General features: G+C 29.4%; 2 protein-coding genes across 4 annotated transcripts; both read left to right on the forward strand.

Annotated features, from left to right (window-relative positions):
- The first annotated feature begins 1,113 nt into the window (after positions 1-1,113).
- Positions 1,114-8,005, forward strand: LOC145183811 (uncharacterized). The gene is made up of 5 exons (XM_080059288.2): positions 1,114-3,730; positions 4,836-5,054; positions 5,191-5,332; positions 5,428-5,646; positions 6,154-8,005. The coding sequence occupies exons 1-5, from the start codon at positions 1,483-1,485 to the stop codon at positions 6,518-6,520; spliced, it is 3,195 nt and encodes a 1,064-aa protein (XP_079915414.2). The 5' UTR covers positions 1,114-1,482; the 3' UTR covers positions 6,521-8,005.
- A 9,271-nt stretch (positions 8,006-17,276) lies between these two features.
- On the forward strand, positions 17,277-25,396 carry LOC145183780 (uncharacterized). Of its 3 annotated transcripts, XM_090086119.1 has the most exons (7): positions 17,277-17,399; positions 17,676-17,716; positions 18,808-18,916; positions 19,534-20,067; positions 22,574-22,697; positions 24,415-24,470; positions 24,637-25,396. In XM_090086119.1, the coding sequence occupies exons 4-7, from the start codon at positions 19,534-19,536 to the stop codon at positions 24,772-24,774; spliced, it is 852 nt and encodes a 283-aa protein (XP_089942245.1). In that variant the 5' UTR covers positions 17,277-17,399; positions 17,676-17,716; positions 18,808-18,916; the 3' UTR covers positions 24,775-25,396. The 3 variants fall into 3 exon arrangements, with proteins under 3 accessions (XP_089942245.1, XP_079915357.2, XP_079915361.2); XM_080059231.2 differs by lacking the exon at positions 18,808-18,916 and having other exon boundaries at positions 19,519-20,067; XM_080059235.2 differs by lacking the exon at positions 18,808-18,916.
- The last annotated feature ends 2,424 nt before the right edge of the window (positions 25,397-27,820 follow it).

Here is a 27,820-nt window from a genome sequence, read left to right on the forward strand (position 1 = left end):
TTTTTTTGATGTTTCTTAAATTAAAAAAAAAAATGTTGCAAGTAAGTCTAAACTAAAACTTTTTAACAGATGTAAAAAAAAAATCAAAATGGTTTCAATCGTGGTATGAAATACTTGTTAAGTAGACCACCGACTTAAAACTTTGTTATTTGTCATTGAGAGCTTCGTACTTTCGATTTTGAAGTCTTACCAATCCCCTAAACCCCTCCTTCCAATTAACTTTACAAATCATTGTGTTATCAAAACTGAAATTATTCTGCGAAAATTTTTATTATTTCCGGTAACGAATAGAAGCTGTGAAAAATGTTGGAACCTGATGCGAGAAAAGATAAAATGTCTTACTGCAAGGCTGTCATGGCTATCGCGACTCGGATATATATTTATCTAAATTGCGTAACGTACATAAACGTAAACCTAATAGTATTTGCGTAGAGCGTCTCTATTTAATATCGTTGTTTATTCTGTTATTATTTTCTTATTAGCAGAAATACTTATATTATGAATACAAGTATAGAAAAACATTTATATTATTTGTATGATCATTATGTTGATAAAAATCACTCAAACTTATTTCTGAGACAACTAAGTTTAAAGTAACTTAATTTTGGAAAATATGTATTCAGTCATTTTTTAAAAAAGAATAAAATACTTAAGCCGAACCGACTTGAATAGCGTAGATAATTACTATAGTCAGACATAATAATGATTATGAGCATTTGTGAAGATAACTTATTTTTACGAAACCATTGTCAGTGACATTTGTCAATACAATGACGACATATCTATACATATGCGTGCTATATATATATATATATATATATATATATGTATATATATTATTAATCTTAAAACGATTTTCATTATTATTAGTATAACTTTTATTTTCATTACTTTTTGAATATTTGTCTCGTTATCCCAAAGATTATCACAGAAAATGTAACTTTTTAGTCAGTCTACATTGTTAGGCTCTCAAACCACACACACGCATCGTCATAAATATAAACGAAAAGAAAAAGCTCATTCAAAGTAAACAATTAAGTTTCTGTTATGTGAAAAATTCAGAGGAACAAAGAAATAAATAAAACGCGCTCTGATCAAACAAAAGAAATTCTATTTAAAAATTTCCTCACGTACGTACACGAGTTTTTGCCGACTAACAACGTTATTGAAGCTCGCTGTTATCTTATTGAAAAAATTATATTGTTTCTTAAGCCTGTGTGCTTTTCATTTCCTTTGCGTTCTTTCGCATAACAAATTCAAAATGTTTGTAATTCCTGCTTTATGAAAAAGTACTGGTACTAGTTGCAAGATAAAGCTGACCAATCAATTTTCTCTCGATGTTTCTTAGAACCTTAGTCATCACAAGATAACATCTCATTGAGTAACAGTGTTCGGACCATTTACGTTTCTGTTGATTATAGCGAGTTAGTATTTTTCTTTATTTTTATTCGCTAAGTTATAAACTCAAGATGAGCGGCGATTATGAGAGCTAAAATGGAATTAACCGGTAAAGAATCAACTGACGACCTAAAACTTCTCTTTTCACGAATAATATATACAGCCTTAGTCGTAAATACTTCAGTTTTAAAAATAAACGACATCTTAAAGTTAGAGAATGTTGATAAAATTGTACATATATTAAAGAAACGTTCACAATGGAATGGAATTCAATCATTCATTCTCAGTTATCCGTCATTTTTCCAGCTCGTCGAAGAGAACAATACTTTTGTAATCAAACCGATTGCTACGGTTGAGTTCTGTCGTGATTTTGATGGAAAGAAGGGCTGCTTAAAAACGTTTTGTCCTAAGCTACATGTATGTCGTCATTTTGTTAAGGGAAAATGCACCTTTGGCCCTAGATGTAAAAAGCCACATCATTTCGAAGGAAGCAATACTCGTGACGTTTTAAGAAACCATTTTCTTGAAGGTTTAACAGATGAGCAATTGCGAGAGTTTTTATGCAGGAATGTTCAGCATTTACTTGAACAAGATTCAATGAACTCTGAAGTCCCAAAGAGTTTAGAAATTTGTAAATATTATAATGTAGCCACTGGATGCACTCGAGACTTCTGCCCATATATTCACGTTTGTAGATTTTATGCTGAAGAAGGAAACTGTAAATTTGGGAACCAATGCATAAGAAAACATAGCATAGATAATCTTCAAACAAAATTCCTTTTACATCGTTACCAAATGGACAATTTAACAGAGCTGCAGGTAATGACATACTTAAAAATTAAAGCTGAGAGAAGAGAAGATCAATCTAGTGCTGAAAAAAGTGAAAAATCATCGCCACCCCTTCTAAGCCCTAATCAAACTCCTGTAAACATTGGACATCATTTTCCAGCTCTTTTTTCTTTACCAAATGCCACAATTTTACATGCTTTAGCCAACAACAAAATTTTAAGAAAATCATCTAACCCTATTCATTCACCTATACTTAGTTTGCCGATTTTTGACGATGTGTCACGTGGACGAAAATACTCTTTACCAACACCACCTGTACTTGTAAATAAAAGTGGAATTTCCAGAAACGGGATTGCGGAAGAAAAGTCATTTGTTCAAACGATGCCTCCATTCTCAGAATGCAGTAAAATGGAAAATTTATCCTCAGAGCTGCAACTCCAATATTTTAACACTATGCCTCAAAGTTCTAATGTAGACAATAATAATAGAAATCGAAAAAATGACTTAAAAGATGATGAATTGCATTCGAGGAGCTTAAACCATTTCGAAAGCATATTGGCAAAGAATCCGAGCTTTACTGTAAATCAGCCTTCATCTTTAGTTTCAAAATCTCATCATGAATCTTTTGTAAAAACATTTCTTGCAAATTCTTTTGAAGAAAGTTGCAAACTTTATGACAAAAATGAATGTTTACACGACGGACTCGGCTTGTACAATCTTTCTCCGCCAACAACGTCTAATCATCATTATGAAAAAAGAAATTTTAAAATCACAGAGAATCAAGAAAATAGTCAAGACTTTGAAAAGTTTCGAGTTGATGTTGATAAAAATGTTTCCGTAAACGGACACTCAACTAGCAACTCTAGTTTAAAATCGAACAAATCTTTGAATTATGAAGACTCTTCCCTATTTTCAAACTACTACGTTAATTCACAAATTTCTTCAAGCGAAGTGTACTCTCCTTTAGGATCATTTACAAGTAAGGGGGGTTACTTTTCTCTTCAAAAATCAAAAGAAAATTCTCCTACTAACAACGACCTCATTGTAAGAACCTCCAACGATCAAAAATTTGGTATAGATATTTCTACGAGTTTATACAAAACCCAATTTCTACCAGACTTCTCTGCGCATACAAATGGTCAAAGCGAAAACGTATCGACGCCGAGCAAAAACCGAGAAAATTATTGCATATGCCAACAAACTGTAATATGTACTTACTTTATAAGAGGAAAGTGCTTATGTGACCCATGCCATAAGTTGCACACTGAGGAAATCTTTCAGTGGCAAGTCTATACAACTCCTTTAAAAAATATAAACAGTCTTAAAAATGAAAACACAAAAGGAAAATGGATAAATATAGGAAAAAATGAAAATTTGAAACTGGAATCTGACTACTGCTCAGCAGAATTAGAGCATTCAAAAATTGATCTTTTTGGCACCACCGTTACAGTTAAGTTTGAAGAAATGGTTGCTGTGGGGATAAGTGAGATTAATGCAAACTTTGGATCATACGACTTATCATCGTGGTTATTGCAAGCGTCAGGTATAAGAAAAATTATTTTCAAATTAGGGCCATTGCATAAATTAATTGAAGGCAATGACGGGGATGACGGTTTGACACTGTTAAAAACGTTGGCATTTTTCCATTTCTCATTTTATTGAACAATAAAGGCTCCCTTTACAAAACGATTGTTTTCCAAAGGTTACGTTTTTTATAGGAAATTTAGCTTTGTAAAACAACCATTAAAAAAATATTCAAGTGGGAGAGTTCAAACACGAAAGTTCACAAATCGTCTTTGAATCACTCTCACCCTTTTTTTTTTTTGTGCTTTATAAGGCAATTTACAATGATTTAAGTAAAGGCGAATTTTATTTCGATTTTACTTTTTAGGACAGATTTCGTTTTCGAAAGATTTTTGTTAATTGCCAAGTATGCTTTAATTTTTAATACTGTGGTGTGGTTTATTTCATAAACAATGAACCCTAACTGCGAAAAGAAAATTGTGCGTTGTTTTGCTTTGTTTCCTTTTTTTATAAAATAACAACTAGCGCAGCGATCGCCGGTGAGACACGTTGATGTCATGACAACAACAACCTTTGTGAACATAGAGTCTCTAACAAAAGCCATTACTAAAATATTACACAAATTTTTCTATTTTAGTTTTTTATTTGTTTTCTGTTAATCCTCTGTTAAGTAAACTTCATAAACCATAATTTTATGTCTTTAAAACCATTTTTTTTTTTTTTAATTTTTCATTTAAATAAAATTTTTTGTGTGTTTAAGTTTTTTAGTAAAAAAATTAATAAGTAATAAAGTTTTCTATCACTTAACCAAATTGAGTTTACTATGTCACGTGTTTATTGATCAGTCATACACAGGGGCGAAGGTAACAATCAAAAACAATAAATTAAAATCAATAAAATTACCAAATAAGTTAACAATTTAAAAAACTTTTAGGATTTTCCGTTTGGACTGTTTAAAATGTTTGTTTTTGATGTTTAGATTTTGGGTTTTTAACAGGTGGAAGTTTCACTTTATTGTCTTTATTATACTTTGAAATTTGCTTTCGATTTTGTTAACTCGTTTACTTGTTCCATTTATACGTTACATTATACGTTGCATTACAAGTGCATTAAAATTTTTTTAGATGAATCTTCAATTCAAGACAATGTCATTTATAAAATGCGTCGTTTGTCCACATTATCGTCCGTGGTTGAACACTCAGATTCTGCTTTGTCAACAGTGTGGTGTTGGTATTGGGAAGATAATTTCGGGATGTGGAGGAGCTACCCATATAATAATTCCGATCTAATAGAGGCAAATAAAGCGTGCCTTATTAGTGAAATTGAATCCAAATATATGGAGGGTATAATTTAGTATAAATTACTCCTTAGAATACTTTTTACGCATAAATACTTTTTTTTATAGATAATTGGTATTTTAAAAAATATATAAATTTATCCTTATTTCCTTACGTTTTAACGAAACTCTTTCATTTTTAGGCCATGGGGAGTATACTTTTGTAGAAAAGAAAGCCAAATTTGATTTCATTTCCATGTTTCAAATTAACAATCAATTGGGAAAATATATAAAAATTCGACGTCGTCCAAAGTTTGCACCACAAGATCTTCATAATGAAACAAGGTAAGAGTCATTAACTCAGTATTTTATTATGTTGTAATTTATATTTACTTACCACGAACCAATTTGCTTAATTTTTTTTTTTTTACTGCATTAAGGATTGATTATCCAATTGGATTTGATTATGGTGTTAACCAGTCACTCTATTCAAAATCAAAGCAATCTTTTATTGGGAATGGTTATGATCTAGTACCTTTACAAGCAATGTCTGATAAATACAATACAGTAGCAAATCAGTTTAAGAATTATTGCAACGAATCTGAAGTATTAAGCATTATACAAGTTCAAAATAAAGAACTTTGGGGTGCTTTCGTTAGGTACATATTTTTCTTTGTTGCATATAGAACTTATGATAATAATTTCTCTTGGCATGTTTGGCTAAATCGTTTGGCATGTTTAGGCTAAAAACAAAAAGTCTTTTTAGCTTTAAAAAATATTTAAACAACCTTTTGAAAATATGTTAACCTTTTTGATCGTTTTATTTGAAGCATAATTAAATAATAATTTAATAAAAGCATATTTGAAGTACGATTTTGTAAATAGATGCAAAAACTTAAGTGAAAGGACTTTTTTTTGTCTAATGAATTATTTCTTATCTGATACTTGCTTCAAGTTATTTTTTTATTTTAAAGAATTAATATTAAGAATAAGAGTTTATAGAGTTTTAATCTAAAAAAAAATCTAGTAAAATTTATATATTGCAGCTCTAATTTAATTTTAAAAGCAGTTTTAAGTAACGGATATAAAAATTGCGATATTCTATAATCGTGGATTCATTTTTCTTTCTCTTTACTTAATCAGCATGATTAGCATAATTGGTTTAGATTCCGTAACATGCTGATGAATAAAGGCTTGAAAACTACTGAAAAGATTGCATTTAAAGCCGCATTGAAAAAAGATTTGGCTGGAATCTTTCAGCAAGGTTTTCCTGTTTGTTTGTGCAAAACAACTAACGGAAATATGCCACTTTGCAATACTTTCTCAAACGATCCACGCAAAGTTCAACTCGAAGATCAGTTAACCTGTGAAGAACCTTTCAGATATACCTTCTGCGCGCGCATGACTATTTCAATATCAGATGTAAAGGAAAATGGTTCCGGAGCTTTAGATTTCCATTCCTCAGATTCGTATCTTTATAGTCACCATACAAATCAGGTCTACCCAGAATATTTAATTATTTTTAAACCATAGCTATAAGTAAATTTATTATTCACATCGACTATAAAAAAACTCCCAAACCCTCCAATCTCTTTTTAATTACTGTGTATATCTTGTAAAAATCAAAACCGAAATAAAATTCGTAAATTTTCACTTTTTTTTTCAAGTTTCGTATAAAAACATCTCAGGTAATATGATTTTTTAATCGAAGTCTTCACAATCTGTTCTCGTATACATTTCTTACTTTTTTTTTATTTTTATCTTTTATCAAACTTTGTTTATCATTTTTCAGATTCCAATAAATGAAAAATAACATGATTTCAGATTTATTTAAGGCAAAAAATTGTGTAAATCATGCAATTTTTTCTGACCAGCTTAAAAAGTCCATTTCTGATCTTTCTTGAAAATTTATGTTTAAAATTGTGAATATACGGGAGTTGTGTGAATCTTTTTAAAACGAAAGTCGCGGTAAAACGAAAAGGAAGTAATTTATATTTATTTTAGCATTACGGAGTTTGTTGTTGACGGTAGCTGCCTAATTAATTATTTTTAGTCTTAAAGTTATTACTCTAAACCTTTAAAGAGTTCTATTTAAAAAAATGTTCATAACATGCAATTAAAGGTATAAAGCTGCTGTATATTAAAAACCGTGAAATGCAAAATATTGTTTTTGTAAATAAAACGATAAAATGAATTTTTACCAAAGGTTATTATTATTGTATTTACGGTATTTTTATATTTTTTGTGAATCACAAATTGTCTTATGACTTACTAAGTTTCTACGCTATTATTTCTAAACAAATAACACCGATGCGTACGCGTAAATAAAAGACTTTTAATAGAAACCTCACGTCTTGAAAACATGTGACAGCACGTGAATAAATACTTCTGTTTCGAAATATATCGGAATTTTCATTTTCCCTTACTGAAAGAAAACGCACTTTTATTGTTGCGGTCGGTTTCTCTGTTATCTTTATAATCTTGTTAAACGTAAAGAAGTTTTTGAATATTTTAGAAAAGCCGATTATAGTTAGCTGATCTATAGTTGACTCGTGATAATAAAAAACTTTAAAACGTGTCTTTTCAGATATTTTTGTGCGAACCTTTTTTGCGTTTCCGCTTGTTAGAAATGATATATATTTTTTTATTTTATTTCTTTATCGTATTTTTATTTCAGTCTGTGGTTTTCAAATTCAACATTTCAAAATCTAACATTTCAAAAACTAAAATTTTTTTAACGCAGCTAACATAGACAGCATTTTTTTTTAAAATTTGATTGTCTCGATTGTTGCTACATTGACGACTTTACTCCTTCAACTTTAAATCTTCAATGGGTATTTATTATTACACTTATTTTTGGATATAAAGAAATTTTGTAAAATTTAAAAAATACATTTGGAAAAGCGAAATTTTGTCTAGATTATAACGTAATGTGAAATTTTGTTTTCGTATTTTCGTACTTGTGATTTTTGTTTGTAATTAGATGTATTAAAAGGAAGAATTTTTTAACAATAAAAACTGCGAGGTGTCGTCAGTAAATAAAGACTTGCTTGTGGTCAGCGCTGCAAAATAAAAAATTAATTCGTGTTAAAATTGTTAACGCAATAAATTAAGAATATAACAGCAAAATTTTATATATTTTTCATATCTTTACATACGTTTAAAATTTTTTTCTTTTAATAAACAGCAGTCATTAACGCGTATTTCCTGAAAACACTCAAACTACTCAAAGCGTTTATTCCCATCCTGCCGAACAACAAGCGCAATAACTAATCTGGCGACGTTGACGTATTATAAGTTTATGGATTTTTTGTGGCTAAACACAAAGTGTCTTTTTTGCATTTTTATTATTTTGTTCATAATTAAACATATCGGAATCCTGTAGACAGCGGACGGTGAACTGTCCACTGTCTACTGGATTCGACAAACATAGCTGCATGAACTATTTAAGAGTAACGAAGTAAATGAGTAAAACTGTCTATTGTCTTACAAGTAAAATTGTCTTTTCTTTAAAGAAGAATATTTCTTGTACTAATCGAGCAAAAAACGTTCGGTTTATTGACATCTTTAACATCAATATAAATATTTTATATTTGATTAATCGCTGATGCCAGGTGCTATTCTCGTGAGTTTCCAAAAGCAACCTTGTAAAAAAAAATTCAGCAAATGATTTCATCGTTTAAAATTAGAAACACCTGCAAATTTAAGTTTTATTGGACATATATCGCATAAGCAAAATGATTTTTAAAATGAAAATATAACATAGAATTCCTATAATCATTCCTGGGTTTATTTAATTTCGACATCTGTTTAAAGTTGTAGTTATGGATGGAAGTGTGTGCTTTTGTGTATGTGGGTCTATTTAAGGCAAGAAGCAGGATCGGAGTATAATTTGGGGTATAATCAGAGAATTAAACAATCTTAAATAAAATACCGACCTTTGTTCGTAAAATAGAGATTTCAGAAGAATTAGAAGAAGAAAAATAGTAAATTGCATTGGGAGAATATTTATTAATAAATATTCATTAATAATAAATTGTGCTGGGAGATAATCTGTGCAGTAGGTTTGCTAGATGTAACTGTTGTGGCTTTACTATGGTACTTACTTTAGTAAAAACGTGTTCGTTGTCTTCATTATCACTCAATTCATTTACTTATTGCCATTCTTTCGATTTTATTTAGGCTTTTTGACCACTGCTCGTGAATCACAAACCCACTGAAAAATAAGAATTCTTTTTTCAGAAGCAATAACTTTCCTTCTCTATACTGCTGTAACTTTATTCAATGTGCTTCCCAAACTTTTACCTAAAAACCTCTTTAAAGTACTTGTTAAAAAATACGTCAAGAATATGAAAGCAGCTAATAAATTCTCGCGGTAAAAAAAGTTTTTTTTCTTTATAAAAAAGGCTTTTATATTTTGTAACGTGTGCTCGATAAAAATCAGTAAATCAAGATGTCTTTACTAAAGTAATTACCTTAGTAAAGCCACAACAGTTACATCTAGCAAACCTACTGCACAGATTATCTCCCAGCACAATTTATTATTAATGAATATTTATTAATAAATATTCATTAATAAAACTGCACAAATTTTCTCCCAACGCAATTTTTTGAGGGGGGAGGTGGAGGAGGAGCAAAATCAGAAAATCATTCTTCAGCTCAAGTTTCTTGTTTCACTTTTGTAAAGTGAAAACGAAAATTACTTCAGTAAAACGCATTAATCCCTGAAACTGCTAGATTTCTTCCAGCATTTTCCATCACCTCAAATATGGCGCTTCCATTTCAGAAGCACTATTTTATATCGATACTTCTTTTTTTGCACGTGTTTTATTTCTTCTTTTGTCGCTAATTGACTAAACATTTAAGTAAAAAAAAAGTACTATTTTAAACAAAAATGACTCAAATTAAGTTCTTTGTTCAAAATAATAGACGATACTTGATCGGCGATCGGACATTATTTTGACAATATATTAAAAAATTTATACCACGTTGTTATGGAAAAGAGAAAATTTCAGATATAGCACTTAAATACAAGACCAAGCCATTATTTGATTAAATTACAGCTAAGTACGGTTAAAAAAAAAATACGGCTGACTAAGGCACTAGTTTTACCCAATTAGGCTGTTTGATTAAGTAAAGCTAGCTGACTGCTTAGAGTTTAGGTGGTGGTGGTAAATTGAAATCTGTAACATAAAATTTAGGATATGTAATAACTCAATATCATAGGTGTAGCTTACTGATGAAACTGTGTTATCCATATAGTTGAAAGTTTATATTTTTATGGGTTTTTAAGTTTTTTAAGTTCGAGCTTTCAATGTAGACAAACTCAATCTTCTTTGCTTTAAATTGGCTCATATAATAAACATAAGTACCGTGGTGTGACCTACCCAGTGGGCATGCATCGTCCGTAAGACTTTCGTAAGACGTCCGTAAGACTTTCGTAAGACGTCCGTAAGACGTCCATGAAACGTTGTGCGGACGATACATCCCCCCTGGGTAACAAAGTCCTATACTATAAGAAAGTCCTAATGTAACAAATGATAGATTTTAACATTATGAAATTAGTATTTTGGGGAAAGTAATTTTGTTATTTCAACTAGATATCCAGTTATTATTTAAAAATCACAAAATATACGTAAATATTTATTGTTAGATTACACCGCGTTAAAAGTATTTTTTCTCTTGTTATCGTCAAGGACTGTTGAAGTGTTTGAATTACTTTTTTAATAATTATTCTTATACTAAGAAGAACAGCAGTTCACATATTTTCTACCGGTCTTTCGGTACCGGTCAGCTTTCCTTTGTACAAATTTTTTGGGATTGAAAGATTACCTTTATCAACGCATTATTAACAAACGTTTTACTTGGAATATTTTCTTTTTTTTGCATTTGTAATAAGCGTATTTCCTTTAAATAATTATTGTGTATATTTACATTTATATTTTATAATAATTATTCTATAGTTATTACAAAAGTTCAAAATGGTCGCATCATATTTTTTAAAAACGCTATAAGTTCATCTTTATAAAAATAATATTTCATAATTACAATATCAGAGTAAAATTACCATCTAATATAAATTTTAAATTACTATCTTCTTATGTGAGCATTTACCAATTTTGAATGTACTTTAAAACCCCTTATAATTTATTATTCGTTTGTTAATTATCTAATCAATTATCCGGGAAACATGTTGCTTATCTTACAAAATTTATACGAGTATTTTAAAAAAAACTCAAGTTACTTTAATCCAGAGGGATTAAAAGTATCTGCTGGCTCTGACATCTGGTACTCTATGAACACACCTAGTGCTACTCAAAAAGCTTAACGGATATGAGATCTTCTTTAAAGACTGAAAGGGGAATTAAAAGAGATTCAAAACAGCACTTATTTAGTACAGATTTACACACTTTAAAGTTTGATTTATTAACAGATATTATCACTTCTTGTCCTTAAAAATTATTGGCCTGATGGAAAAAAATTTCTGTTTCTTCATACGATTATGTAAATAAATAACAACCAAATGATCCATGTTAGTATGTTAATTTACATATTTGTAACTATATCAATTCAAAACAAAACCAGAAAAACCAGCTCAGAAAAATACGCTAAATGAACAATGAAATTACAAAAGAAATATTGAAACAAATTCAATATTCATTTTTTCTATAATTCATTGCGTCATTTTTTATAAAATTGACAGAAAATAAACTTCAATTTGCAAATAAAGTTAAACATAATAATCATTTAAAAGCCCCCAATTCTATCAAAGTCTCCAGGTAAAATCATGTTGTAATCATAACTATTAACAGTTACATTTTTTGAACGTTCACTCCATAAAATGTTATTTGTCTTTTTACTACATGCCTTACGAACAAATCATTTAAACATGTTGTTTATTCTGCCTATAGTTCATAATTCGGACGTGAACGTACCATTTTAGTATTATGAATTATAAGAAATCTAATTGAAGTGGACTGGAGAGAGTTACGATGTGATGAACATAAGATGATGAAGTGATGATGAGAGTGAACAGTTTATAAAACTTTTTAAATTAAAGTTTCCAAGAACTTAACCTTTATTGAGATTCTAATCGCCATTTTTAAAATCGAAATTAATTATCACATTTAAGCTTTTAAAGCTTCTAATTTACAAATTTCTCAAATCTGATCATTAAAGTATATCGTTTGATTTATTCTAAATATCTAATTTCTACTTTTTTTACACACGTGTGCTTTTTAGCGGGTTCTTAACGGGCACAACAAGAAAAAGAAAACACTTGTAGTATAAGTAAATACTAATACAAAGTATGCAAAGTATGTAAATGCTAAGTAAAGTTCCCGGAATTTTCTAATAGAAAGTGTAAGTTTTGAGAATATTCTATAATTTACTAAGAAATTAAGTAAGATTTTATAAATAACAGCAGTTTTAGTAAACAGTAAGTAAGGTTTTACAAATAAAAACAGTTTTCTTCCTCTTGTTACAGTAAAAGTTGGGTCATTCCATCTCAAGTTTACCAACGACTGAAAGTGATTAACATTTTAATTTCAATACTCAATATTGTGAGGGTGGTCTTTTTGATGTTTGTTTTTTTTTTTGTTGTTGTCATAAGGGTGATTGTGAGATAGATGGGTTTATAGAGGTTTAAAGAGATATGGGTACGAGGGTTAAATAGAAGAAATGGGGAGGTTGGGGTTGAGGGGCTTGGGACGGTTTAGTGAAGTCAAAGGTTAATTAAAAAGGGTTTAAGTTTGTGTTTTTCGTATTCAGTAAATTATACTTAAAATAATTCTCAATGTTATGTTTTATTATCGTGTAATGGTGATTAGTACTCTGATTAGCATTCGTTACGTAATAAAATTACAAATAATATTTTCTTTCTTTTCTTCTAGTGTTTAATACTGTATATCTACAATCGTTTTTGTCAATTACTCCTCTTTTGCTCTTCTAACTCTTCTTTAAAAAAATTTCTTTCTTTTTTTTATTTATCATTTATTTATATAATAGATTAAATTCTTTACATGATAGATAAAATAGGTCCTCAAAATAAAGTGTCCATGGTTACAAAAAACTTGAGTTTTTTTTTGACAAAGTTGATGTTTCCCAAAAAATTCTACTTAGACAAGGGTGTGGAGAAAACCGGAGAATATCGAAAAACTGTTGTTTTTTTTATTACAAAAACAAATTTTTATTATTGCTATAAAAATCCAATGAAACCTACTAAAATTATATACTGGAATTAGATTTGTAAACCAACGAAAACAAAAAAAAATCTAAGAAAACAAAAATTTTGCAAAACCATTTTTTTTTAACAATAAAAAGCAAAGAAATCACAGTTTAAAGTGCGCTGAAAAAGCACACATTATAAAGTAATTGCCATTAAAAATCATGTTTTTTAACTATGTAATATATTAGGAAGACTAGTGTATACAACAGATCAAGTTTCATTAAAAAACTCTCTTGCTTTCTGTTGATGTTGTGTATCTGGATCACTAAATAATCTGTCAGCTAACGTCGTTGCTTAGGACAATGTTTTCATACTTGCCGCTTTAGGCAAGTATGCATATTTTAAATTGTAAAATTCTTTCTATCATAGGTATAAGGGAGTTCCATCTAGTTCTACAGTCTAATATAAGTGAAAGCTTTTTACCATTTTTTTTTTCAACATATCATTGCAATAAGTTGTATCTTGCTTGAAATTTTCGGAAAAGTCAGATAAATTTTCTTGAGTTTTGTAATACTTTTTTTAATGCTTGCATCTTCTAATTGCATTCAATTTCATTATTACAGAAACACATCTAAATTTAGATTAAGATCTCCGGAGAGTTAAACTAATGTCCAACTCTCCAGAGAAAGAGTTGAACTAATGTTCAGTTTCCTCATCAGAATCTGAACTATCAGGCTTATCGACTATAGACACTTTTTTGCGAAAAGCGTCTAGAACAACTAAATGAATAGCATGATTATGGAAAATTGGTTTTCAATTCCATTTGATCTTGTATATTTTTTCATAATGCTAGCACCATCTTCTGTTGATGCCAATATATGGCTAAATTTAATACTTTACCCCGTCACGTGAACATCCTATGCTACTAAGTTTGAGTTTATAACTATCCTCATGAGAATACAACGTTACATTATAATAGCTTTTGAAACTACAGCTAGTCCATTTGTCTATTGTTATTGAGAAGCATGTTCCAGGTTGAGCCATTCTTGTAAAACTTATCTTTTAATTCCTATTTTTTCTCTTTAGCAAAGCCTATGATCCATTTTTAATTGTTTTTTTTTGCTCCTTGGCATTTCATTGTTTCATTTTGTAGTAAACGCTGCAACTTGAATATCTTATAGTACGAATAGAAAAACCATCATACGCTGTATTTGGGCAATAATTCTTCCATTGACCTTCTTTGTATGAATTCTAACATACTTGTTTTTGCTTTTTTCTGTGTTGGCTGACTAAGCTGACATTGGGCTGTTCATTTTTATTAATATCAATCTTAAGTTTTTCTTGAAGGTGGTTTTCGAAATTTGTTGCATTCAACACCCGCACATTTTAAAACTGAATGAAATGAAATGAAGTGAATGAATTCATATTGTATATTTTGCCACATTTGGTGTTTCTTTTTTAAATATTTGCCATACTCCTGATCTTCTGCGTTTCATGTTCAAGGCAAATAATTTTTGTCACAGTAATATTTTATTACTTTAACATTATTTATTATTTACCTAAATTCAATTCTAAATTGATAATGAACTTGGATCATCGTTTCTTTTATGTTTCTTTTTTCCTTTCCGGTCCTTTTTCTTTTTTGGCAACTCAATTTTTACTAATCAACAGATTCTCATCTGAAGCATTTTTTTGACAGCTCATGCATGTCATCTGTTTACAATAGAACAATGTGAAAATATGCTACAATTTATAATATTTAAAGTAATACAAAAGTCAACATTACTTAACATTACAAATACAAATTTGTTAACAACAAATTTGTTTTTGTTGTTTTGTTATTTTTAATTTGAAGTTGTTATTATCACACTAACTTATATAACAAAAATTATCAAAAAGAAAATCAGACAAAATACTTTAAGTTAGTGGAAATGGCTTTTGCTGGGTTTTTTATTTTGATAATTATAAATATTGTAAAACTTAAATATTGTTTACATTCTGTTAGTTTGTAATATATTAATAATTGGTAGAAAAATATAGAAATAAATAAAACTAAATGGATCATCAAAGTGCTTTTTAAAATTTAATATATCCACGATATTTGTGTTTTCAATATAAATTTTCAACTTTCCAAAACAAGAAATTTATGGTTAATCTGGTAATAACTTAATACCTGTAGAAAATTCAAATTATTTATCAATTTAAAAGTGTATAATTAACAATCAGTTTTGCGGTTTTTTTAAAAGAAAAAAACCGGTTTTCGGGAAAATTAAAAAAAAAAAAAAAAAAAAAAAAAAAAAATCGGTTAACCAGTTGCGGTTTCCACCGGTTTCTAAGCCCTAAATTAGACGAACAATGACATTTGTCATTAGAGATTTTTAAATTAAAATAGTTAAAAATCATTTTTGTTTTATATATTAGATAACTCCTTTTTATTAGAACTTAAACATATTTCACTGAAAAATATAGGGGGGATTTGTGAACTGTCGTGAATAACGTCTTCAAGATGCAATCAGCGTGCGTGTAGTAGTAGTATGTAGTTGTTAATACGTGTAGGTCTTAATGCATTCAATATGTTAAAATGACGCGGTTATAATACTGTATAAAAAGGGAGTAGAGTTTGTAAATTGCATGATTCGCAGTCAGATGGAAAAAAATATTATCAAGTTCATAAAGAAAACAGTGACTCTTTAGTGTCTCAGGGAAAGTCTAAATAATCCCTACAGTACTTAGTGCTTCATTTACCTAGGGTCCCCTCCCTCCCCCCCCCCCCCCCACACACACACACTTTATTTGAAAAGTTATAAGTTTTATGTCAATTTACTTTTTCAGGTAAATGGTAATACAAATTGTAAGGTTTTCATCCAATTTTAAGTGTCAGAAGCTGTTGGGAAAGTTATAATCGGAAAAAGTAAATGCGACAAACGACAAAAAATATATGACATGGCCATTATTAGTCAAAACCAAACTCGATATCTGCAAACATTTCAATAATGTTAAAATATTTCTTAAATAATTTTTAAAACCTTGTTTAAAAGATAAAACAAGTATTGGAGGATTCTCGTTTGCTTGTTGATTTGCCAATGATATTTGCAATGGAGATATCTGTTTTGACAGATTTCTTTGGTTTCTATAGGTGATGAATCTTTCTCAACTATTTTCAATAAGGCAATACTCAAAGGTTCTTAAAGATTCTTCATCACCTGGACGGACTCTTTTTATAAACTTTCGGATGTCCATTCTGCAAGTTCGGATGCAAATTCAACAAAGAGTGTTTCACTTTAGATCATTAATTAAAAATCGTACCCTTAATTGATAAAAGAAAGTTGTTTTTTTAAAAAAAAAGGAAATAGGTAAATAATTTAATGAGAATTCACAGGTTTCCTTTTTTACATCTTTTACGTCTTCTCACTAATCAAAAATAAAAAAATATTTTCAACGCATATAGAATTTGTTGGAATCCCTAAAAGATTTTTCATCGACAAATAAAATTAGAATCATACAAAGAAAGTTGAAACAAACAAGACAAAAGATAAATTTGAATACTTTTTTCAATTGCTCCTCAAAACATAACATAATTGTTTAAATCCAGGGGGTGGCCTATATAAATGCTTGAACCAGATTGTTTTCAATTCACCCCTCTCAAATGTCAAAAATGACCAAGAGTGAACGCCCATGCTTATTAGGGTTTTATCACTTTCTTAGAGTTTTCATTGTTAAGGGGGTGGTCGCTAGCGAGAGTTTTGGGAAATTACTAAAATAGTTAAGGTCCAGAAAGGGTCACAGTCTAATTCAAAGAGGGAGTGGGTGGGAGTATAAAAATATCACTGTCTTTTACTCGAAATAAATGTAAAGTAATATATATATATATATATTTAAACATACAGACAAACTCACACGCACATACTTATACTTATCATTATATATTTAATATAAAATAAGTATCAAATTTTATTACATATTATATGTAATAAAATTTGATACTTTTTTTATGTCAAACTTTATTTTGAAAGGAACAGCTGAAAAAACTAATTGATTTAATAACGCCGGTAATTTATCGCCGGTATACAAAATTAAGTTTAGACAACAATTTTAAAAGGTAAAAAGTAAATCAGGTTTTACTTTAAAAGTCGACAGACCTTTTGTACAGCCTCATATTAGCAAGAAGATGAGATACCAGTATAAATTTTCAAAACCGTTCATTAAACTAAAAGTGTCTCATTTACATAAGCTATTTTATAGATAGTAAGAAAATCTTTAACAAATTCTTTTGGTTTATTATACAAAAAATCATCAAAAATTTATCTTCTGTTGTGTAAAAACTATTAAACTAGAACGTATTTGTTGTGTTAAACTAGATTTAAAGAATAGCGAAGTTTTCTACTGTTGCTTTTTTACTCCTTTCTCTAATGAAAATTAGTTTTTTTAATAAATAGTTTGTTCTTCAGGTTGTTATCATTAAATCTAGCAAAAATCAATATATTTCTTTATGTTGTGTATCTCTAAACCCAATTTTTCTAGGAAAGCATGTATCTCTGCCCACTTCATCAGTGAAGTAATAAGTGAGTTTCTCTCCTTTATCACTATGCTAAATTACTTATATAATAAAATTTTTTTACAAACATATATGCCTATGTACATTTTTTTTTGTAAATGATTTTTTTGGGGGCACCCACTTTAATTTTTACAGGTAAATAGGGGGAGCTACAAAATATGCAACTTTTGACAATTTATCACTATATATAACTTCATCAAATGACTGCAAGTCTGAAAATTAAATAAATGTTGGTAAATAGATTAAATAAATGCAAGTAAATGCTGACACAATTCTAGTATTATAAACAGTTTAATTGTTCAATGGGAAGCATGAAAAGGAATTCTTTACAATAACTGATGTTTTTTATAATTACAACAACTGATGTATTTTATTGTCTATTTCATCTGTTTAGGTTTTTCTATCAGGATACTACTGTATATCAGCTGTATATACAGCTATATCATTAAAATACTAATAACAGAAAATGCCTTTGTTCTTCATTTTTTTGTGAAACTTATTATAATGACCAATTAAAGCTACAGCATGCTCAGCAATTTTTTTAGTGACCTTCATACAGATTAAACTGACTTTTCCTGGACTTATATATAATGTATACTTGATTTTTTTGTACTTTCTTCTATTATACAACAGCTAAACCAATTCATACTTTGTTTGAATTATTGTTTCATAGTCAAAAATTGCAAATTCCATTAGCTCTTAAGAAAAATACCAAAAATGGCTTTCAAAGCAACATTACCAGGAGTTTACAGTTTGGTTATATAAAGAATCAGTCACTAATCATAATTGTTTCCCATAAAAGTATTAAATATGCATGTCACACTCATGACAATATACATCTCATACTTATGATAATTACATGTCATACTCATGTTAATTTGCATGTAATATTCATGCTGATATGCATGTCATAATCAAGGTAATGTGCATGTCTTTGGTTATAGTTTAGTAACAGGCATTGAGTGACATACTGTCTCCATTTGTTTCTTTTTCAACTTTTTTAGTTAAAAAACAATTACGCAAAGTTGACACAAATCATTATAACATTTCAAATCATTATCTAGTTCTTTACTGTTAGATATAATTTTGTTTTACTAGCATACAAACAACCACCTGTAAAGAAATGTCTATACTATAAAAATTCAAGCCACATTTCAATGAGAGATATCAAAAATAAATGGATTTATGTAACAGTGTTATATAAAAGGTATGTCGTTATCTTACCTTACAAAACCTGATACTAAAATTAGAATCCTTTACTTTTCTGTAAAGCCATAAAATCTTGTATATCAGTTACTGAATATGAATGTAAAATCTATAACCACCACATAAATCAAAATCATGTAGCAACCCCTAAAAATTCCTAGATAATATTAATATTTTAAAAAAACTTTTTATATAGATCCTATGTTACCAATTAATAACCTATCCATGATATGCTATGAAAATAAGAAACACATTAATACATATATACACAGGCAAACACATATATTTAAGCTAAATACCTATGTAATATGGTGTCCCAGAAAAATGACTTAGTAAAGTACTAAAGTCTCTCCTTATCTTTATAGCAGTAGTATAGCATCTACAGAAATCAACACATTTGAGTAAGATTTAGAGCTCCCCAAAAAAGCTTTGAAGTTGTTTTAATTTTAGAACTTTTCTGATTGGGCTGTAATTTTATAGATTGTATAATAAACACATTTTAGTGAGACTTTAACTCGTTAAAAATAGCTTTTATTGTTTTTCTGGTACACTATACTATGTATGTACAGTTATATAAAGGAAGAAAAAATAAATTTGTTTTAGATATATTGTGTTTAGATGAATAGTAACAGGACTACAATTGATTTAACTTCTATTGATACAATTAGCAACGATGATGGTCATAATCATAATGACACTCAAGTAAATCTCCATGAAAAAATCATTACAAAAAAAGAAGCTCTTATACCTATTGACAAAACTACAGAAAATGATATCACTAAAGGAGGTACTGCAATGCCCAATGATAAAATTAGAGATAATGTTTTAGACAATGTTACTAGTAAACCTTTACAAATGATGACATTGGGCTGTAACAATAGTTTTTTTATGACTTCTAAAGTTTTACCTGAAGAAGGAATTTACAGATCAAAGGAACTTCCTCAATTCTTGCAAGATTCATTATGTGAATCTTTATCGAAAATAAATATTTCAGATAAAAGTGGGAATCAAAAAATAGTGAATTTTATGGACTATCATTCTGAAGAAAGTTTACCAGATCTGACAGCACTGATAACTAAAGATCTTTCAGAGCCTTATTCAATTTATACATATAGATATTTTCTACATAACTGGCCACAGTTGTCTTTTTTGGTAAGAGCTTATGTATTTAATAAATATGCAATCCCATATTTTTGAACTTTTTTCCCCACAGTGTTAAACCGTTTTTTACACCTGCATATTGTTTCATGTATCATAATAAAAAAAAGTTCAGTTCATTAAAGCTATAAGCTAAGTATACAGTTAAGTATATATATCTATATGTATATACTTAGCTGTATATTTAGCTATATATATATATATATATATATATATATATATATATATATATATATATATATATATATATATATATATATATGCAGTATTGGACAAAACATTTGCAACCAAATAATGCTAATTTAGTTTCGTTATATAAAAGTGCTGCATTTTTTCAATTTAGAGAAATAACTATGCAACTGTTTAGAGACAAAGTTCTTCAAGTTTTATTCATCACAAAGTTCATTATTTGTACACGAAAATTAATAAATTAATCAAAAGTATTAAAAAAAGTTGATTTTCTTCTGGACAAAACAAGTGCAACTCGACAAAGTGTTGACCAAGCTGTATTTTGCTATCAATATTTTGTGGTGAATCCTTTGTTGTCGATCACAGCCTTGCATCTTCGAGGCATAGATTCGATCAGGTGATCAATGAAACTTTGTGGAATCACTGCCCAGGCCTTTTGGATTTGTTCAAACAGTTGATCCTTATTACGAACACCTTCACCATTAATTCTGTGGTTGACGATCTCCCACAGGTTCTCGATAGGGTTGAGATCCGGAGATTGAGGCGGCCAATCCATCACCAATAGGTGGTTGTCTTGAAACCACTGTTTAACTACTTTTGCAGTGTGTTTCGGATCGTTATCTTGCTGAAAAACCCATTTTAGTGGCATATTCCATTCAGCATGAGGTAACATAACATCTTTCAGGATATTTTTATAAATGAAACGGTCCATTATTCCATCGTTTCAATGTATTGGACCTAGACCGTTAGCAGAAAAACACCCCCAGACCATTACATTGCCTCCACCATGCTTCATGGTCTTATGGCAGTAACATAAATCAAGGCGTTTTCCGGCCGGTCGGCATACATGGCAAATGCCATCACTCCCAATGATGTTGAACTTCGATTCATCACTGAACAGGGCAGTTCGCCATTTCTGCACATTCCAGTCAATATGAGATGTAGTAAACAAGAGTCTTTTCTTCTGGCTTTTTAGTGAAATCAGCAGTTTCTTTGCAGGGCGTCGAAAAAACAATATGGCTTCAACAGCACGTCGTCTGATTGTTTGGTCCGATACCGGCAGCTCTAATTGCCTTTGTATCTCGACTGATGATATCCAGGGATCCTTCTTGACGGATCTGACGATCATAGAATCCTCTCTAGAAGTGATGGAACGCGGTCTTCCACCTTTGTTATCTGCTGCCAACTTCCCAGTAGAACGATATTTGGAACATAGTCTTGATACGGTCCGTTTTTTCACGCAATATTTATCACAAATACTTTTTTGTGACATTCCACTAACGTAATCGCCAACAATTTTCTTTCTTAGTTCCAATCCAAGACTGTCGGGAGCCATTTTTGCACTTGAAGTCATAAAAATATTTCTGGATGCTACTGGATGCTTCCAGATGCTTCTTCTGGAAACTTCTGGAAGCTTCTGCATGCTTCTGGAAACTTCTAGATACTTCTTTTAATTATTAAAAAACTTCCGTGACGTTGACACGGACCAGACTTAAGAAAATGAAACAAACCAAAAAAGTTGCACTTGTTTTGTCCACTGCAAAATGGCATTTGTCAACAAAATTCTTCCTGTGTGCTGTCACCTGTCAGTTGATTGCTCATGTCATGGCATGCTAAGACTCCAGACTCTTGAACTGTTTGCTGTGGTAGTATAGTTTGTTTCGTTTTTAAGGCATGTAAAATTGGGAACACTTTTTAGCATTGTTCGATGTTGGTTCCAAATGTTTTGTCCAATACTGTATATAATATGTATAATATATATAGAATGTAAATATGTATATATATATTATATATATAATATATATACATATATTATATATATGTATATATATATATATATATATATATATATATATATATATATATATATATATATATATATATATATGTAAATTTCGCTAGATTTTTGATACTAGCATCTTCAGTTTTAATTTGTAATTAAAACTGAAGATGCTAGTATCAAAAATCTAGCGAAAATTTCTTAGATAAAATAAAAAATTAGTATTGAGAGAATTCATATTTATTGATGTTAATATATTAAAGTTATTCAACTCTGATACAAGATGTCGTCATTTAAAAAATATATATATATTTGTTCATATATAGTTTATGCATATGTAATTTGTTCATATATAGTTTATGCATATATAATTTGTTCATATATAGTTTATGCATATATAATTTGTTCATATATAGCTTATGCATATATAATTTGTTTATATATAATTTATACATATATAATTTGTATATTGAAGCTGAGTGTTGTGCAAACTTTAAAATACTTTTAAGTCAATATTCTGTTTGGATTCAGGCATATTGTGGAAGTGACTGTGTTGGGGCTATTGTATGTAAACTTGATCAACATAGAAAGGATGTGTGGAGGGGCTATATTGCAATGCTTGCTGTACACAAAGATTATCGTCGCCACAAGATAGGTAATGTAGATCTTAATAATCAAGTAGTACAAAAATGTTTGATTTCATTTCAAATTTTTTAGAACATTGAACTATAGTTTTAGAATTTTTTTTGTGCATACATTTCTTCTATTACAAGGAATGAATTCTACAAATGGTCTGTGCAACATTGTGTTTTGAATTTTGACCTGGTTTTTCACATTATTTAAAATAGTAATTATCAAATTATGCGCTTATAATGATTTTAGGGTTTGAAATACAGGGATTGAACTTAAAATAACTAAAAAAAAAAAAGGAAACAACTGTTCAAAATCAAATTTATCATTTGAAATTGCTCAACTTTAGAAGCTGATAGCTTTAAACATCCTCCTCTGTATTTTTTTTTTTGCTTTTTAGTTTTAAATTATGATATGTTTAAATAAAAGAAATTCTTAAGTAGGGGAGTTTTGAGCTACTAGGTCCTAAAATCTTAAATAATTAATAATAAAAAAATTAAGTATAAATACTCATTAAGCCCTTAATACACTTTTCAAGAAAAAAAAACATCTAAAAATAATTTTTTTATTTAGTTATGTATTGTGTAGTAAACCATGTTTTTATTGCAAATATCATTTTTTTGTTACTACTATTAGATATTCACAATCAAATATCTAACAGTAGCAACAAATATCAATGGTCAAATTCACTTGAGTGTGCGGATTTCTTTAAGTGAAATCTTCTCAAGTTAATTCAAGTTTTCATGTTAAGGAATTAAGTAATGTACTTAATTGTAACGCTTTCTTTTCTTTTTTTTTTTAAATTTTATGTTTTGAGTTATACATTCTAAATCATCTAAATTCGCAGGTTTAACTTTTTTATCATAACTATCTCTCTCTTAGTTGCATCATAAATTTAAATAGACATAAAAGTATAGTTTTTTTCAAAATCCAGATCAAAATTAAAAGTAAAATAAAAAGCCCAAATATCTCATGAGCTGTTTTATATTTTGATCTGAAATTTTAAGTATTGATTGTAACAAAAAAAAATCAATAGCAAAAATTTCTTGGAAATCTGAAGAGTATGGTTCACTTAAATTATTTTAAAGTTTTGAATATTACTGTTTTTAGTTTTCCTACTACTATTTTTTTATGGTGTTTGCTATTTTAGTTTATTTAAATTTTAATATGATCATAAACTTTTTACACAAACTGCAAATGAAGCCAAACTTGTAAATAAAGCCAAAAATATGATGCTTCTTGATTGTCTCAAAAGATCTTAGCAAAATTCATATCAAATAATCTAAATTATTATCTACCTACAAAATAATCATTTCTAATTTAGGTTACTTTTTAACGTGGTATTTCTTTAGTTTTTGTTTGCTTGATCTGAGTAAATTTTATGAGTTGCATATTGACCAAACTACTGGGGGTGTTAATTTCTACAATAAAAAAAAATGTCTGATTACATCGAAATTGACACTCCAGCATTCTTCTCACCTTTTATATGATTCGAGTTCGGTTTGAAGTGAGATTACGTCATTTGCACTAATTGTATTTCGCTTGTTGACTTGTTGAACAAAAATATCTAGCATGAAAAAAATATATTGTTTAAAAAATACTGTATATTTTGATTACTCAAATCATCACGTATATTTTTAACACAATTTTTTTTTAGTGAAAAATCTAAAAAACAAAAAAAAATCATTTTAACTTTTTGTTTTTTGAGATACTTTGGTTACTAAAATTCCTATTTTGTCTAGGTTCCAAGTTGGTTCTGAAATCGATTCGTCGCATGATTGAGCAAGGATGTGATGAGGTAATGTTTTTACTCTTTAGTGTAAATTTTTTTTATATTGTCAACCTCTTTTGTGAAAAAGTTTTAAAGATTTTGATATGATTTATCTAAATTAATCAAAAATTTAAAAAATGTTTTATACGAAAAGTGTTTTAAGAAATGAAAGCATTATGGTTTTTGTGCACAGGTTGTCCTGGAAACTGAAGTGACCAATACAGGAGCACTGAATCTATATGAAAACTTGGGTTTTGTAAGGGATAAAAGACTTTTACGCTATTATTTAAATGGTGTAGACGCTTGGAGATTGAAATTGTGGCTTAAATAAAGCGCGTTCTGACAAATAGTGTTTTTCTGAGTGGTTTTATAACTCACGGAGTTTCTCAAAAAGTTTTTTAGAAAAATTTTTAAATTTATTTTGTTCGAATTTTAAAAGTTTTTTTTTTGTTTTTAAAAAAAAAAATATAATATTTTTTTTAAAAAACGTAAAAAATAAAAATAGCGAAAGAAAATGTATTTTGTTTCTATCGATCGCAAGTTGAAAGAAAAGTTCTGCGTCGTTATTGGTATTCGGAATTTCAAAATTCTTGGAAGATAGCTGATTAAAACTTTACCTATCTACTTTACAAATTAAATGTCTGGTGTTTTTACAAGCTTTTTTAATGTATTGAAACTACTGCGTAATCCAATTCTATAACACCAACAGAAGACCAACATTATTATTATCAAGTAGCGTGTTTCTCTTGGAATTAGAAGATGGCGCTCTCAACGCTTTCATTGATTACTTATAAAGAGTCGGGAGTGTTCTAATTGATAAACGAAGACATTTTTGGCCATTTATCGAATTTTTCTAACAGAAAGGAAGTAGCACTTTAGAGGGCTATATAGTTAAATAAGTTTTTCGTGTTCAGGTGTAATTTTCTTTACTTACTGAGCGATCTGGTGTCAAAGTTGAACTACTATTTTCTGTTTTGTCACCAATGTTGCCAAGTTCAAAAGGTGCCAATTTTTCGCTAAGGTACCATATGTGATCCCCTCATTAGTTAAACAGCATTTTATCAAGGACAAAAATCCAGTCATTATGGTAAACCTCTCTCTAGAGCTGTATTTAGTGCTTGGTGTAGTGAACAACGTATTTGATGATCTCAAAAAGATTTGGGGAAGATAAGCTTTAAGTTTCAATGAAAATCAATTTCATCCTGAGACACAAATTTATCTCTGAACAAACTTTATTTTTTATTGAAGAAATTACCACAGTTGCTGCCGAGGTTTGTCCATGATTTACTTGCTTTGAATTAAGTACGAAAATCATGTTTTAGTTACACCTGATAACATGAGGCCCATCAGTATTTTTAGAAAAATACACTTGGCTCTTGAAACTACTGTCACTCTGCGTCACGTTTTATGTTGTCCTAAAGATTTCCAACTCCAATGTCTCGAAGATAATCGATTTTGAAAATTCTTTAAGATTCAGATTATTTCTTAGCCGATTTTAACATGAATACCATAATACATAACTTATACGTATATAATGTAGAAGATAAAAAAAAGGGAGTCCTGAAATATTTAAATTGTTGCTTTTTTGAGAATTTTAAATTCTGAAGCACTGTTGTCAAAAGTAGGTATATTACCCTTTCACCCGAAAGTGCTACTTCCATGTGGTAAAAGTAGATACGTTGCACTATCCAGAAGTCCAATTAAATCATGTCAATATAGGTCAGAGCAGAAACCTTTGAACATTATTACTGCACCATTTGGATGATAGGGTAATTATAAATGAATAAGAAGAGCCCGATTGATCAACCAAAAAAATGATGACAAAAATTGGGCAGATTTTTTAAAGAGAGTTTTACAATTTAGGAATGTTTCATTTAAGTATTGTGAAGCTTGGTGGAAAACATTTTAAAGTTTTGTCTTGAGGTCGTTGACAGAAACCTTATTACTGAAGATTTAGGGAAATACCCTCAGAAGCGACTTGTGACTCAAAGAATAGCCAAAAACACAAGTGTCAAAAGTCAACTAGTAGTTGCTGTGGCAGGGAATCTACCTTAGACTTACGTAAAAGTTCAGCAAATCTGGTTCCTCGTTGGGGCTAACGGTGTCAAGACAATCATTTTAGTAATTTGAGAATGACAAACATTTTGCTTGGTCTCCAGGCATAATCAAGCACCTATCCTTGCATATGGTGCATCATTGATTTACAATATCTTGAAAACCTGGGGTCTTGAAAATATTAGGCTCTGTTAAAGCTAGTTAGCAAGTTTTCGTGAAGTCTGGAAGTGTGCTAACTAAAGCTTATCTGTCTGACAATGTCATACATATGGCATCATTACTGAGCTGATGACAACTTTGTTCCAGATCCTGAAAAGTAATAGGGCAAATGCTGGTTAATTGCTAGCACCTTTGAATATTTAGTAGAGTTTCTACCAAGGTGGACAGTTTGAAGGGAGTGAGTATCCAAAATTAATTAACAATATGGATACTCTGCAACAGCTAACTGAATGGGTTCATTGAAACCCTGAGAAAATTCAACTAATGATGAGCCTAAAATGCACTCATCAGCGATTGATGAGTGCATGTTTAGGCTCTAATCTTGAAGATTATGTCTCAGAGAAGATCAATCATTTCAAAACATCTTGCAATCTTGCAAATAATCATGCAAACGTTTTGCAAAGCTAAATTGAAGTGTAACTCCTAAAGACCTTCTTTCGTCACCAAGTTGAAGCAGTGTATCAGGATTTTCATCATCACTAGATAACACCCAGAGTATACACAAAGATTGCTCAACAGTCAATCAGACATCCATAGTATGCTCAAAGATTGGTTAACAGCATTTTAAACTACAATAAAATTGAAATTGTAGACTAGCAAGTATCTTTAGAAAAAAATTGAAAACAAGACTAGCTATTCTTTTTTAATATAATTAAAATGTAAATAACCCTACTACGATTTTCATTCAGTAGACCATCGAACATTTTATCTTGTGACTGAATATAATCAAAGTGTCTCTAAGTGGACGTCCGAGAGATTTTAAAATTTGTATTTATGGATAGTTGAACGTATTATAAATATGTATTATAAATATATATTACAAATATATGTTATAAATAAATAAGTGCGGCCTGGGCCTCAGGCTGCAAAAGTATATAGGAGGATCAATTCGTCACTGTGACAAGTTATCATTAAAATATTCTTTGATTCCTTTAATATAAATTTAACTATACATTTAATTAATCACCAAACTTATAAATTTAAAAAAAAAACTGTATTTAAATTCTTTGTTAATTTACAATACCTCATTGGTAACAACTTGAGGTATTAATTATGACATTCCAGAGCTGGAGTTATAACCAGTTAAAGTGATGTTAAAATGA

Source organism: Hydra viridissima, unplaced genomic scaffold (assembly GCF_058129835.1).
Source record: "Hydra viridissima isolate aposymbiotic clone 2 unplaced genomic scaffold, HvirCarnegie_v1 scaffold_4, whole genome shotgun sequence".
Taxonomy (NCBI): Eukaryota; Metazoa; Cnidaria; class Hydrozoa; order Anthoathecata; family Hydridae; genus Hydra; species Hydra viridissima.